The sequence below is a fragment of the Oryctolagus cuniculus genome, chromosome 15 (assembly GCF_051225735.1).
Source record: "Oryctolagus cuniculus isolate XC-2025 breed Fujian yellow rabbit chromosome 15, ASM5122573v1, whole genome shotgun sequence".
NCBI classification, from domain to species: Eukaryota; Metazoa; Chordata; class Mammalia; order Lagomorpha; family Leporidae; genus Oryctolagus; species Oryctolagus cuniculus.
This window is the reverse complement of record NC_142881.1, coordinates 36,905,913-36,921,442: the sequence shown is the minus strand read 5'-3', so window position 1 is coordinate 36,921,442 and position 15,530 is coordinate 36,905,913. Positions and strand designations below refer to the sequence as shown.

Sequence of the window (15,530 nt, the reverse complement as noted above, 5' to 3'; positions counted from 1 at the left end):
AGTGAGCCGCAGTGCCGGCAAAAGATGTTTTAAATACTCTTTGAGCAATGTTGCTTTTCAATTTATCAGAATAAATAAGCAATACACACAGATATACACTATATATAACAGCAACAGAAGAAAACAACCTAAATCCCCACTGGTTAGGATCAAGGAATGGTTAAAAAAATACTATATAGCTGTTCAAAGTATGCATAGTATAATTCAATTTATGTAGAAAAAATTGTTATATACATATAATTTTTTTTTAATATTTTTGACAGGCAGAGTGGATAATGAGAGAGACAAAGAAAAAGGTCTTCCTTTTGCGATTGGTTCACCCTCCAATGGCTGCCACGGCTGGCACGCTGAGGCCAGTGTACTGCGCTGATCTGAAGGCAGGAGCCAGGTACTTCTCCTGGTCTCCCATGGGGTGCAGGGCCCAAGCACTTGGGCCATCCTCCACTGCCTTCCCGGGCCACAGCAGAGAGCTGGCCTGGAAGAGGGGCAACCGGGACAGAATCTGGCGCCCCGACCGGGACTAGAACCTGGTGTGCTGGTGCCGCTAGGTGGAGGATTAGCCTATTGAGCCGCGGCGCCGGCCTATACATATAAATTTTTATGTGTATTATATTTGATATCTGTGGGCCGAGATACTTTTACTTTCTATTCTACACATTTCCAAATTCAATTTTAAACAATGAGCATGTATTACCTCTAAAATCTGTGTAAAAAAAAAAAAAAAACCTTTCATTTAAAAATGTAACAAAATAGATGTTTCAAATGAACCACCTGAGTCAACTAACAGATTAATATCCAGAATCTATAAACAGCCCAAGGAAACAAAATACACAATCTAGTTAATGGACAAAGGACTTGAACAGGCATTTTTCAAAAGAGGAAATTCAAATGGCCAACAGACACATGAAAAAATGCTCAGGATCACTAGCCATCAGGGAAATGCAAATCAAAACCACCATGAGGTTTCACCTTACCCTCGTAAGAATGGCTCTCATACAGAAATCAACAAACAACAAATGCTGGCAAGGATGTGGGGGGGAAAGGTACCCTAATATGCCACTGTGGGAATGTAAACTAGTATAGCCATTGCAGAAGACAGTATAGAGATTCCGCAAAAATCTGAAAATAGATCTACCATATGACTCAGCCATTACACTCCTAGTAATTTACCAAAACAAAATGAAAATTGGCATATGAAAGTTATCTGTTATAAATATGTTTATTGCAGCTCAATTCACAATAACTAAATTTTGGAATCAACCTAGATGTCCAGCAAATGTTGACTGGATAAAGAAATTATGGGATATATACACTATGGAATACTACTCAGCTATAAAAAAGAATGAAATCTTGTCTTCTGTAACAAAGGGATGTAAATGGAAAGCTTTATATTTATTGAAATAAGCCATTCTCAAAAAGGCAAAACCATGTCTTTTCTGATCTGTAGAAACTACCAGAGTACCAAAAATGTCATGTATAGGAGTGAAACTGACATTTTGAGATTTGATTATGTATAACCCTTGTCTTTACTGTTGAGGAACAGTGTTTTTTTTCTTCTATTTGTTGAATTACTTAGTGGAGGGTTAAGTTTATAAAATAAACTGAAAATATGTCACTGTAAAAATTAGGATGGAGGAGGGAGGGTATGAGTGTGGGAGAAAGGGTAGGGTGGGAAGTATCACTGTACTCCTAAACATATATGAAATACATAAAATTTGTTCAGCTTATGTAAATTTAAAAATACAGTGCTATTTAAGAAGTCCTAAAGTTATCAGGCAATAAAATTATATTCTATAAAGTAATTAAATTAGCAAGCAATTTTCTAATAACAACCATTAATATAAAAAAGAACTGACATAAATTTGGCCTGTCAGTACAGAGTGTCCCTTAGTTAAGTACAACGCAAAAATAAAACAGCATTGATTTGTCACAGTGGTTCTAGACTTTCACCTGTTGCTCTTTGATCTGTGAAACAACGTGTGTGTGTGTGTGTCTGCACTTTGATCCTAACAATCTATTCTGGCCCCGATTCTAACAATGACCAAAAAAATAGAGGGGTTGGGTGGGATATTATGTTTCTAATGATTTAAATACAAATGCTGATAAATTATGAAGTCTTCCCAAAAAGATTCCTGCTAATGACAGCCAGTGTCCCAAACTGTAATTCTGAGAATAAGTCGTCTTTTTTTTTTTTTTATAAACACTCACTAGCGTGACATAAAGGAAGCACAGAAAAACGAATTAGGCCTAATAAAGGTATCACTACGGTGTTACCCTGTCAATGACGTCAGAGAACAAAACCTACAAGGCCTTTAAAGCTGGCAACTGATTTCAAAAGGCCTTACCACCACCTGTTCCCTTGTTTTCTCCCGGGAGTGCTTCCTGCAAGCCAGCTTCCCTATGCCAGTTTTCTGACCAGACAACCCAATTTGCCTAAAAATCAAATCAGTTGAGAATAACAACATAAAATAAACCTCTTTGAAAGATGGACCCACTGAAAAAACAGTCAATTATCTCCAGAGAATTAGGTCCACAAAACTGTACTAAATGACTGTTTTTACCCCCATATAAATGGAGTTTTCCCTCTACTGATTTGGTTTTAATAATCCACATGTTAACTGGGTTAAGACAGGGGCTGGGGCTTTAGCTGTGGCATAGCGAGTAAAGCCACCATCTACAGAGCCAGCATCCCATATGAGAGCCAGTTTGATTCCTAGCTGCTCCACTTCTGATTCAGCTCCCTGCTAATGGGCCTGGCAAAGCAGTAGAGGGTGACCGAAGTGCTTGGGCCCCTATACCCACGTGGAAGACCAGAAAGAAACTCCTGCCTTCTAGCTTCAGTCTGGCCCAGCTATGGCCACTGTAGTGTGAATCAGCAGACAGAAGATAGATCGATCGATCTCTGTCTCTCTCCCTCTCCCTCTAACTCTTCCTTTCAAATAAATAAATCTTTTTAAAAAATTGGGTTAAGACAGTAATTGAATATTACCCAAAAAGAAAAGAAATAGAATATGCGTCTGAAATTGCCAAAGTCATCTAAGAGAAATCACTGAGCACCTGAGCAGATACACAGGTTGGCACCAGAGCAGCACAAATGTCTCCTGCTTGCTACATGAGACACCCAAGTTGTAAATACCTGGAATCTACAAAACCCTTATGAAATAAAGAAATACTTGACACTTACTGTTTACAGGATCTTTTTTCTCTGAAGATGAATGTCCTGGAAAGGAAATAGCATTGTTTTATGAGCATTAAGAAACATTTTGGCGTGCAGTGCAACAGTTGAAACCAGAACCAGTCTTACCAATAGACTAGGTTGCAACAGGTCAGCTGCAATATAAGCAACAAATCCTAATGTCTATGGACACAGTCAACATCTGAAAAGTTCATGAATACTCATTTTTCACAATATTTTTCAAAGATCATATACAGGTGACAATTAGCTGATAATAATACATACCATTACATCATACAGCAAAAAGTATCAGTTTATGATGGTTCTCCAGTGTGGAAAGCAGAAAAAGAAAAGCTCTGATGATCTGTTAGTGTAAAGACCTAAGGGAACTATTTCTGAACACAGATAAAGTGAAGGTGGACTGAGAGTAACATTTCCTCTGGCATTCCTAGACAAGTCTCAGAGGCCAAAGGGTATGGCTCCTTGAAGGCCAAAGAGGGTTTAAGAACTACAGGGAGAGATACAAGAAATGTATTCTTTCCTATCATCCTATAATATGGGAACAGGACATCTGTTTCCAAATACCCAAAGGTCTAAGAGATCAAGCTTACTCTGGAGGCATAAGGACATAATCAGAACCAAAGGAAGGAGGCTGTAGGGTTGAGGAACCTGTTAGCAATTACAACGATCTGAGAATAGAAAGGACTATTTTGGATGGTAGTGAGTTCCTTTTCCCTGGGATGTTAAAGCAACAGTAGAACCACCACAGGATACAGCACAGTACCTCTCTCAACCACACCGTGCAACGAATCTTTCTGGGAACTTGTTAGTGGCTCTGGGGAGTCTGAGACTGCGTTTCTGACAAGTTCCGAGGTGATAACATTCCTGGCCACAGAACCACACTTTGAAAGCAACACTGTGGAATATCCATTCAATCCTGATTCCAGGACTGATCTGATGTTCTTTTTGACTCTGGGAAACTATTCACCCATTCACTTAGTCACCTATTATTTAATGACTGCCTGCTATGTGAAGCCAACTGTGTTAGAAATGGAGACAGTGAACTATAAAGTCACAGTCTTTTGCCCCACAGAAATTAAAAAAAATTATTCTAAGATTGTTATATATTTCTTTTCTTTTTAAAGATTTAATTATTTGAAAGGCAGAGTTTCAGAGAGGCAGAGGCAGAGAGAGAAAGGTCTTCCATCTGCTGGTTCACTCCCCAAATGGCCCTAATGGCTGGAGCTGGGCTGATCCGAAGTCAGGAGCCAGGAGCTTCCTCCAGGTCTCCCATGTGGATGCAGGGGCCCAAGGACTTGGGCCGTCTTCCACTGCTTTCCCAGGCCATAGCAGACAGCTGGATTGGAAGTGGAGCACTGGGACTCAAACCAGTGCCGGCGGCAGCTTTACGTGCTATGCCACAGTGCTGGCTCCAACAGTAGTATGTATTTATAAAGGGGAAGGGCAGGGTGCTACTGCAATGTGTTAACAGCTACTTAATTTTGTTTGGAGGGGTGAGGTAAAGGGTGCCAGAAGAACTAAACTAAGCTGAAACTTGAAGGATGAGGTGGCCTTTAGGAAAGGGGAGATGATGTAAGAGGTAAGATCTGAAACTTGCTGCCAGAAAAGTCTACCTAAATTCTGCCCATACCTGCCAAAGCAGACTGGACCTTCATGTCAAGCTATTGGTCTTTCTTACTTTCTAGCTATCCATTCATTCACTGACTTATTAACATTTTCTATGATGGTAACTTGAAGCTATGGGAGTAGATGGAATCACAGAGGGAGGTAAAAGAAACATTTGGTAAGAATCCTGAGGAGCTCCAATACCTAAGGGTAAGACTAAGGAGCCAATGCTGTCAAAAGAAGCTGAGGGTTGAGGCTGGCGTTGTGGCATAGTGAGTAAAGCCACCGCCTGTGACACCGCATCCCATATGGGTGCCAGTTTGGGTCATGACTGCTCCACTTCTGGTCCAGCTCCCTGCTAATGGCCTGGGAAAGCAGCAGTGAACAGCAATAGTGCTTGGGGCCCTGTTCCCACATGGAAGATCCAGAAGAAGCTCCTGGCTCCAGGTTTCGGATTGGCCTGGCTCCAGCTGTTGCAGACATTTGGGGCATGAACCAGCGGATGGAAGACCTCTCTTCTCTGTCTCTCTCCCTCCTATATTAACAAATAAATCTTAAAAAAAAAAAAAAAAAAAAAAAGCTGAGGAGAAGCCAAGAAAGACAACTAAGACAGGAATAAACTCAAGAGTGTAAGTTGCTTTGAGAAGGAATTTCGGCATTCCAAATGCAGCATTTATTAATTATTATTTCAATTTCAGCTAAATTAAAGTGGTCTGACAAGAAAAAAAATCAGATTAGGGCCAGTGTTGTGGTGTACATAGCAAGTAAAGCCTCTGCCTGCAGCACAGGCATCCCATATAGGCACTGATTCCAGTCCCAGCTGCTCTACTTCTGATCCAGCTCCCTGCTAATGCACCTGAGAAAATGGTGGAGGGTGGTCCAGGCACTTGGGCCCCTACACCCACATGACAGACTAGCAGAAAATTTCTGACTCCTAGCTTCAGATTGGCCCAGCTCCGGCCACTGTGGCCATTTGGAAAGTGAACCAGTGGATGAAAGATCTCTCTCTGTTTATCTCTTTCTCTGAACTCTGTTTCAAATAAATCTTTTTTAAAAATCTATTTATTTGAAAATGAGAGTTACACAGAGAGGAAGAGAGAGACAGAAACATTCCATCTGCTGATTCACTACCCAAATGGCCGCAATGGTCAGGGCTGGGCCAGGCAGAAGCCAGGAGCCGCCTTCAGGTCTCTGACGTGGGCACAGGGGTCCAAGCACTTGGGCCATCTTTGGCTGCTTCCCCAGGTGCATTAACAGGGAGCTGGATTGGAGGTGAGCAGCTGGGACACATATGGGATGCAGGCATCACAGGTGGTGGTGGCGGCTTAACCAGCTATGCCACAGCACTGGCCACAGATAAATAAATATTAAAAAAACAAAGCAAAACACATCAAATCAAACCAGTTCTAGATGATCCTAGTAAGACAACATGAAAGAGTTCCATACAATTTTCCTAAGTCTGCAAAAACTGTTATTTTCTATTTTATACTACAGAAGGTTTTTGTTGTTGTTGTTTCTAAAAAGCTATATTCTGGAGACTGCTTTCATAGTTTTGCCGAACAGAAAATAAAAGATGCCTCAATTCCATCCTCCTTTGATTTTCTAACCCAATATTCCCAAAGTTGCCCTGAAACAACTTCTTCACTATTTATGTGGAATAAGTGCCGTGATATAGCAATGAACACAGCAGGCAGAATTCCTGCCCTTCTTAGACTTTTATGTCATTGTCTTATGAGTCAAAAAGGAAAGTTCTAGGGGTACTGATAGCATTATAAATCAGAGTTCTAACACAGGTTCAAGGTGGGGAGATGGATCAGGGATGAGACTGGACCCTTCAGATCATCTCGCTCGCTCTCTGTATATGTGTGTGTGTGTATATATATATGTACATATGTGTATATATGTGTGTGTGTGTGTGTATATATATATATATTTGTATGTATGTATACATGGAAAATGGTATTTTAGGATCTGGCTGGGGGCTTTAGAAAAAAGGGAAGCAGCATCATATAAGCCCTAAAATGGGAAGAAGCTTAGCATTTTCTAGAACTGAAAGGTTATGTGGGTGGAGTGTGAAAGTGAAATAGAGAATAGTGAAAAACGAGCTTTGTATGTATACAGAGGTCAGATCATATATAGCCTTTCAACTTTATCCAGGATTTTGGTTATTATCCTAAGAACAACAAGAAATCACTGGTTTATGGAGAATGGATTAAGGGGAGGGGAAGTGTGATGGCAAGACAGTGAGCAAACCAGTAAGACTTTAGCAGATACCTTCAGATGAGAAATACAAACTCTTAGAGATACAAAATTTAAGATTAAACCTAAACAATGAGAGAAAAGAGATAACAAGGATAATTCCTAGATTTCTGGTATTAGTTTTTTTAGGTCAGCTCAGGTGACATGTACTGAAATATGGAACACTAAAGCAAAGACATCTGAAAGGAAAACCACAGGCATATGTATGTATGCTCTGAAGGGACGGATCTCATCCCTGATCCTGAGTATCCAGCTACATTGTCCTCAGTTTTGAAGGTACTGAATGGCCTCTTACAAAGTAGTCTCATTCTTCTTTAATCTGGGATGAACAGTAGTAAACATGGTATCATGGGGCTGATGCTGTGGCCTGCAGTGCTGGCATCCTATATGGGTGCCGGTTCAAGTCCCAGCTGCTCCACTTGCAATCCAGCTCTCTGCCATGGCCTGGGAAAGCAGAAGATGGCCCAAGTCCTTGGGCCCCTGCACCCACTTAGGAGACCCCAAGGAAGCTCCTGGCTCCTGGCTTCGGATAAGCCCAGCTGTAGCCATTGCGACCATTTGAGAAGTGAACCAAAGGATGGAAGACCTATGCCTTTCTTTCTCTCTCTCTCTCTCTGCCTCTCAAATAAATAAATCTTTAAAAAAAAAAAGGTATCATAGAATATCAATGCAGTATTATATAATGCCACAGAATTTACAAATGACAATTTAAATATTTTACCAGTACATTAGAATAAAAATTTTTAAACTGAAGTGAAATTTTTACATTATTCATCAAAAAATTTCTTCACAGTTGGGAAATGATTGAGACAAAAAAACATTCTGCTTCAAATGCAAGCTCAAAATAAGCAACAGAATAATGCTATCTTCCTCTAACCATCTATTAATTTTACTAAGTTTAAAACCTGGTTATACTATATATGTGAATAGTCTAACTCTACCTACGTAACAAATACATGCAAGAAAAAAGATGCACCTAAGAACCCAACACAGCTACTGATCTTCATAACTGGAGGAAGGGAGACCTCTACTGGTGCACGTATTCTATTAACATCAGCTTGAATCCAGCTCAGTCTACCATTACCTACCAGCTTAAGTCTGACTCACTGTAAAAGTTAGTCAAGTTGACTTTTATTTTATTATGGGCGAAAAAGCAAACTAGATGTAACCTCCATAATAGCTAATTATGTGCCAGACCCTATGCAAACTGCTTAACGAATTATCTTGTTTCAACTTCCAAAGACTCCTATAATGTAGGTGCTACTATCATGACCATTCTACATTTGAAGAAATGGAGGCTTACAAAGCTTAAGGACTGCTGAGGAAGAAGCAAGCAGCTGCCTGACAAATTTGGTAATTATTTACTAAGTATATGTACACAACACCATGTGAGGTGAGGACACAGATACTATGTCAATCTCTCCCATTTCAAGGATCTCATAAGGTAGAAAAAAAAATCATGCAGGCCATTATAACTAAATTCATATTATTATAAATTTTATACTGCCATAAAGATATAAACTATTTTGCAGTGTTCAAAGAGACCTTCACATTCTTATCTGATTCTCCACAGTAAGCTGGATGAGTATGGTATTCACATTACCTCCACATACATGAGAAAAGTAAAACTCAAAAAGTTCAGAGACTTGTCCAAAGTAACCAATCTGAAGGTGACAAACCAGGAATCGGAATACTCTTTGCAATACTGCAACTATCTTCCAGAAATGAAGCAAAACCAACTATGTTCTTAAAACTTACATCACTATAAATTCATATTTAAATTCTTCAGCCCATCTCTTTTCAACTACCATAAAGTGATATTCTACATATACTGATCAATTACATTCTAAATCTGAGATACGGCAAGGGCAGGCATTGGGCACAGCAGTTAAGATGCTGCTTAGGATGCCCACATCCCATATCAGAGTATCTGGGTTTCAGCCTTGGCTGGCTCCTGATTCCAGGTTCCTGTTAATGTGCATTCTGGAAGGCAGCAGGTGATGGCTCAAGTTCTTGAGTCCCTGCCACCCACATGGGAGACCAGGACTGAATTCCTGTTCCTGACTTTGGCCCAGCCCAGCCTCAGCTGTCTCTGTCAACTAGTGAACGGAAGGTCACTCTCTGTCACTATCTTTCGAATAAACACAATTGGAGAAAGAAAGAAAGAGATTGCAGATTATATTTCATGTTTGAAAATACAAGTAACTACTATATCTTTATTTCCCTTTACCTTTATCCTTCTTCTTGGAGGTCTCTTCTGCAGAAGATAATCTGGATTTTTTATGTGATGACTCTTGACAATATTTTTTGGTTTTATCCTTTCTTTTTTTTGACTTGATTTCTTTCCTCCTTTATGTTAAACAACACAAAATAAAAGTTATTTTTTTCAACTAACCTTCACCAAAAATAAAACCAATGAACAAAAATGTCCACTCAATTAAAGCACTTACTTTTAAAATGTGATTTATGTAATAAAGAACCTTAAATGAGTCTGTATCTATTTTAAGTTGTCTATTTTAAGACAATTCTGTAAGATGATAAAACCTAAACATTGAGACAAAGATTATAAATCAGTTTTATTTGTTTCCTTCTTTCTGTAATCAACCATTTAAAAGAAAACTACAAAAGCAAATCTCATTTTTCCACGTACACATTGAAAAAGAATAAAACTGCTTAACAGCTCAAAAACGCCAGTAAACAGAAATTTTTCCTCTTAAGAGTAAAGGACTATAATAAAAATTTAATGGAAGAGGCCTACTGCTAACTCCTAAGTCAACTTCAGGTCATCCATAATTTACCCTCCTATTGCTTTGTATCTCCCTCTTCTAAGCCAGGTTTACAAGGTTGTTGGCACCATGGTTGGCGGCAATCTATTTTAAGTGGTTAAGAAAAGGAATATTAAACAAGAAAGGGTGATGGTGCTGAAATTAGAGTTAGCACAGAGGATAAACAAAGGAGAGGATAACTTTCAAAAAAGTTGTTTACCAGACTTCCCAAATTAGGGTGCATACATCAAATGCTGTAATACTGTTTAAGGTGGTAATCTCTTTTGCCTCCCTCATCAGTATCAATTCTATCTGTCTCTGTCTATCCTTCAAATAAAGAAAATTTATTCCCTTGACAATCTTTTTTGGTTTAATGAAGCTCAAGGTCAAACAACATCTACGGTTTCTTTCAGTGTCATCAACAGAAAGAGAAAACAAAGGCTTGCCCTAGCCAAGTAATCTAAAAATACCTGCTGATTTTAAGAAATAAAAAGCTATTTAATGTCCCAAGCTAAATACTAGACTGGTGCTTTACTATAGAAGCTGATTTTAAAATTAACATGCTTATGTGAACATTTTGTAAAAAGTCACAGAATCTGTTGCAACTATTATTCAGAAAATGAAAGCTGACCATTACCACAACAGCAATTCACACAGATTTTGTATGAAATGCCAGAGACTATGTTTCACTATGCCCTTTCATTTCCTCTCCACAGTAACTTTAGCAGCCTCATTTTTACAGATAAAATTAAGTCTTCCTGAGATTAACAGCTTGCCAAGGAGCAGCCTAGTAAGAGGAGTGCCTGATGGGAATGCCCAGGTCTGATTCTGAAGCTCAGGATCTTACACACAGCACACTCTGTGGGACACTGGTACTCCCATACAACCAACAAGGCAGACATACTGGAAATTATTCAACAGGAGCCCAGTTTAAATACAGAAATAAGTAGAGAGGTATATAATCATAAGAATAGCAAACTCCAGCTATAGCACTGTGTAAGAGATACAACAGTCATTATGAAGTCTGCTTTACAGCAGTTTCTAAGAAAATTAAGGCATCTGGGCCGGCGCCGTGGCTCAATAGGCTAATCCTCCACCTTGCGGCGCCGGCACACCGGGTTCTAGTCCCGGTTGGGGCGCCGGATTCTGTCCCGGTTGCCCCCCTTCCAGGCCAGCTCTCTGCTATGGCCAGGGAGTGCAGTGGAGGATGGCCCAGGTGCTTGGGCCCTGCACCCCATGGGAGACCAGGAAAAGCACTTGTCTCCTGGCTCCTGCCAGGATCAGCGCGGTGCGCCGGCTGCAGCGGCGGCCATTGGAGGGTGAACCAACGGCAAAGGAAGACCTTTCTCTCTGTCTCTCTCTCTCACTGTCCACTCTGCCTGTAAAAAAAAAAAAAAAAAAAAAGAAAAAAAAAGAAAATTAAGGCATCTGAACATTGGCTCCAAACTAAAACTTCTAACATTCATCAACCACCCTACATAGGCCCTCACATTCAAAACTGCTTGTCTAGAACTGGGAATGGCAGATTTGTAACTGCCTACCTTATGTGGTTGTATCTCACGCTTGACTGTGTGTATACAGTAACCCATGAACACCCAAGTCTGCACTTAGACACTCAATACAGGCCAATCACTATGTCCAAGAGTTCTAAACATTGCAAGTTATATTTTAAAAGACAGTATTACCTGTGATGGAAATTTAATTTAAAGGAACATTCTTGGCATAGCCCTAATAAAAGAAAAAGCACCACTGAATTATTGAATTGGAATAACTACACTAACTACTCTAATATTAAAAAATTCAACTTTTCTTTATATTCCTTTACTACATAAGCAGGAAAAGCAAATAATCTGAAAACACTCCGCCCGTCACCATTACAAAAACTGCATACATACAGAATTGTACCTCAGTCTCCACAGTGGGTTAAAGGAGGTCCCCTTAGATATCTAAATCTGCAGCTGTTTGTTATTTATATAAATGCAATTAAAATTTGCATATAACCTACACACATCCTCTCATATGCTTTAAATCATCTCTAGATTACTTATAATAACTAATACAATGTAAATAGTATGTAATATTTGTTCTACCATATTGTTTAGGACATAATGATCAGTAAAAAAAGTCTACACATGTTTAGTACAGGAACAACTTTTTAAAAAAATATTTTCAATTTGCCACTGGTTCAATCAGCAGATACAGAACACACAGATACAGAGGGCCAAATATACATGTAAATAACAAAAATATTAGAATGCTTTGAGGATTTGAAAACACTTTAATATTACTTTAGAAAACTGTGTTGTCAAGTTATTCCAAAAACAAACTGTGCTCCATAACCAGTATTAACTTGTGTCTCCCATCAAAGGTATTTACTAACAATATGGGCATAATCATTTCCTCTGAAGTGCTCTAACAACTTTCAAAAGCAGGAGATTTTCAAACAGTTCTACAGTTGTGGCTGCCTCTCTTGCCTTAACTTCATTCCACACAGGCTGATTTTCCCTCAGGAAGACTTCCAGGAGGAACTCAAAAACCAGTCTGCATTGATGTATGTAAGAAGGGGGTGGGAATTATTGATGTCTAGCAGGAATGTACTTAAAACTCTGGGCACATTTACTGAGGACCTAGATAAGGCTGAAGGCCACTGAAATGACAAGGGAGAGGAACAGCAGACACATGAAGGCTAGCTTAAAACTCAAGAATGATGGATTTTAAAACACGCATATTAGGGGAAACTGTTGTGTTCTGGAGTAAATTCCTAATCTTTTAAGATTACTATCAAGAACAATTATGCCATCCTTATATTTTTCTTTATTGATACTGTCAAAGATACTGGTACCACCCATACCATGACAATATGCCCAAGTAATCGCTCATGTGAGGATTTACATTGCCTTTTCTAATAATTTGCTTCTTAGTCACATAACTTAGTGACAGCCTGGAAAATGGGAAGAGATTTTCACTCCACAAATAATGTTTACATTTAATATTAGAATTGTTTCACCAAAACATCACTTTAATGCTAAAAATATAAAAATCTTAGGCTCAAAAATTGAGACTTTGGGAAACTCTGAGGAAAAATAAAGTTTCCAAGGAAAAAATGTCAAAAGCTTTGTACTTGAATTTTAAAGTCTAAATATTAAAAATAAACTTGGAATAAATCAATCTTATCCCCTCCCTCTGAAGTCAACTTACTTAGTTTAACAAGTGCATTTCTCTTTTCACCATGCTCAATATAACCAAAATTAACTTCCCAGCTCTTTAAGCCTTCTTTTTCATCACAATATTTATTTCCACAGAAAAATTGACCTTAAAAAATGAAAGGAATATTAGCCAAGGTAATTGGTAACAATATTTATCTATATGACCTGCCAATAACTCCAAAAATTTACTTTTAAAATACACACATTCTTAGCTACATAACATTGGCATGAAAAATTAACTGACCACAATAAATATAGTATGTTCAACAAATGTTGAAATCCATCAAATAATTGAACTGTTGCAAAAAAAAATCATTCTAGAATTCTTGCTTAATACATTCATTATCTGTATTTACAGATAGTTTTAATAACTCCCTATTAAGTGATCTTACACTTTGGAAAGTGAAAGTATTGAGAAGTGTACTCACTAAAACCATCAAAGAGTAAATGCATTTTCCAAAGTATTTGTATACATACCTAGGTGAATTCTTTCATTATTCAATAGTAATATTTAAAATTAGTGTTTTTTAAAGATTTATTTATTTAAAAGACAGAATGACAGAAAGAGAAGGAGAGATAGAAATATCTTCTATTCACTGATCTACTCCATAAATGGTCACAGCTCGGCCCAGGTTAAAGTCAGGAGTCAGGAACTCAATCCAGTTCTCCCACATGGGCGGCAGGCACGCAAACACCTGAGCTAGCCTCTGCTGCTCCCCATGCACATTAAAGGGAGCTGGATCAGAAGCAGATTAGCTGCAACTCAAACTGGCACTCTGATATGGGTGGGATGCAGTGTCCCAAATGGTAGCTTAACGTGCTGTGCCACAAAAATGACCCCAAAATTACTATTTTAAATATTAACATAATGACATGTATTTTAAGCATTAGAAAAAACTGGCATCAAAAATACTTTTTAAAATTCTAGCACCCTGAGATGAAGTACAGTAAGTAATCAAAGCTGAAACTCTAAATTTTAGAATCCCTTAATACTAATATTAATACCACATTACCCCGCATAGGTGTTTGGCCTTCTAGTTAAGACATCAGCATTCTCACATCAGTGTGCCTGGGTTTTATTCCCGGCTCTGGCTCCTGATTCCAGCTTCCCAATAAGCAGTAGTAACAGCTCAAGAAACTGTATTTCTGCCACCTGTGTGGGAGACCTGGTTCATGTTGCTAGAAGCTGGTTCTAGCCCCAGCCCCTGGCCTTGCAGGCAATTTGGGGAGTAAATTCATGGGTGAAAGCTGTCTCTGTCCTTCTACTTCTTATATAAAATTTTAAAAGGAAAAGAAACCACATTAGTATGTCCATTAAAACCTCCAAAAAGAGGGCTAACACCAATGACACAAGAAAAACAACTACGTAAGTTGATTTAATCTAAAAATATCCTTTATTTCAGTACAAAAGATTTTTAGATTTTAAATTATTTCTGGCCGGCTCCATGGCACAATAGGCTAATCTTCCACCTGCGGCGCCGGCACACCAGGTTCTAGTCCCAGTCGGGGCGCCGGATTCTGTCCTGGCTGCCCCTCTTCCAGGCCAGCTCTCTGCTGTGGCCAGGGAGTGCAGTGGAGGATGGCCCAAGTGCTTGGGCCCTGCACCCCATGGGAGACCAGGAGAAGCACCTGGCTCCTGCCTTTGGATCAGCGCAGTGCGCCGGCTGCGGCGGCCATTGGAGGGTGAACCAACGGCAAAGGAAGACCTTCTCTCTGTCTCTCTCTCTCACTGTCCACTCTGCCTGTCAAAATAAATAAATAAATAAATAAATAAATAATTTCTGAAATGCTTTTATATAGTTTCAAAAATATTAAGTTAAAATGCAATTCTTCCATAAAGAGCTAATTTTATAGCAAGAGACAGTAAAGAGGCATACAATTTTCAGAAAAATTTTATGAACAGATTACCACAATGCATAGAAAAAGTACCTACTGGGATTGGATTAAAATGGTGGAGTAGGGAAGGAGCTTACTGCTCTACTGAAGGAGAAGGTAGTTTTAAAGAAGTGGAGAGAGTGCAGTCTCAGGGAAGAGTTAGGGAGCAAACAGCAGAGGAAACTCCACGCAAATTAGAGGGACAAAGTGGACCCTTGTGGAGGGAATGGACACACAAATCAGGACCACGGCAGCCAAGAGCCTCCACACCAGCTTTGGAGAGAGGTGAGACCAGAATGCAGCAGCCTAAGCCACAGTTGATAAAGCTGCAGGAAAAGCCTGGTGGGAATCCAGCTTGGAGTCCTGTGGGGTTCAGTGCACCTGCCAAACTAGAGGAGAAAAAAAAAAAAAAAGAGGCAAGCAGCATACTTCTTTCTCCCCAATCACTCTACAACGACATCCTGTAACAAGCCGACAGAGAGTGGTGCCATTTTGGACATATGTAACAGCTGCAAAGGCTTATATCTGCACCGAGCACCCAGCTGAGCAGAGACTCCTGAGTCTGGCGAAGAGAACTGATTGGCGGGGGGGGGGGGGGGGGGGGTAGGGGGGACACGACGACTG

The 15,530-nt window shown here is 39.5% G+C and overlaps 1 protein-coding gene across 24 annotated transcripts in view; it reads right to left on the bottom strand.

Annotated features, from left to right (window-relative positions):
* LOC100347176 (protein FRA10AC1) overlaps nucleotides 1-15,530 on the bottom strand; it is a 103,303-nt gene that overhangs the window by 3,166 nt on the left and 84,607 nt on the right. For 9 of the 24 annotated variants that reach the window (XM_070057593.2, XM_070057601.2, XM_070057596.2 and 6 more), the window contains 4 exons: nucleotides 13,024-13,137; nucleotides 11,511-11,553; nucleotides 9,291-9,409; nucleotides 3,185-3,220 (listed from right to left, as the gene is read on the bottom strand). In XM_070057593.2, coding sequence (XP_069913694.1) covers nucleotides 3,185-3,220; nucleotides 9,291-9,409; nucleotides 11,511-11,553; nucleotides 13,024-13,137 — 312 coding nt within the window. Of the gene's footprint in view, nucleotides 1-3,184; nucleotides 3,221-9,290; nucleotides 9,410-11,510; nucleotides 11,554-13,023; nucleotides 14,774-15,530 lie in introns of those variants that run through there. The other 15 variants (XR_011382359.2, XR_011382362.2, XR_011382364.2 and 12 more) reach the window with 3 other exon arrangements.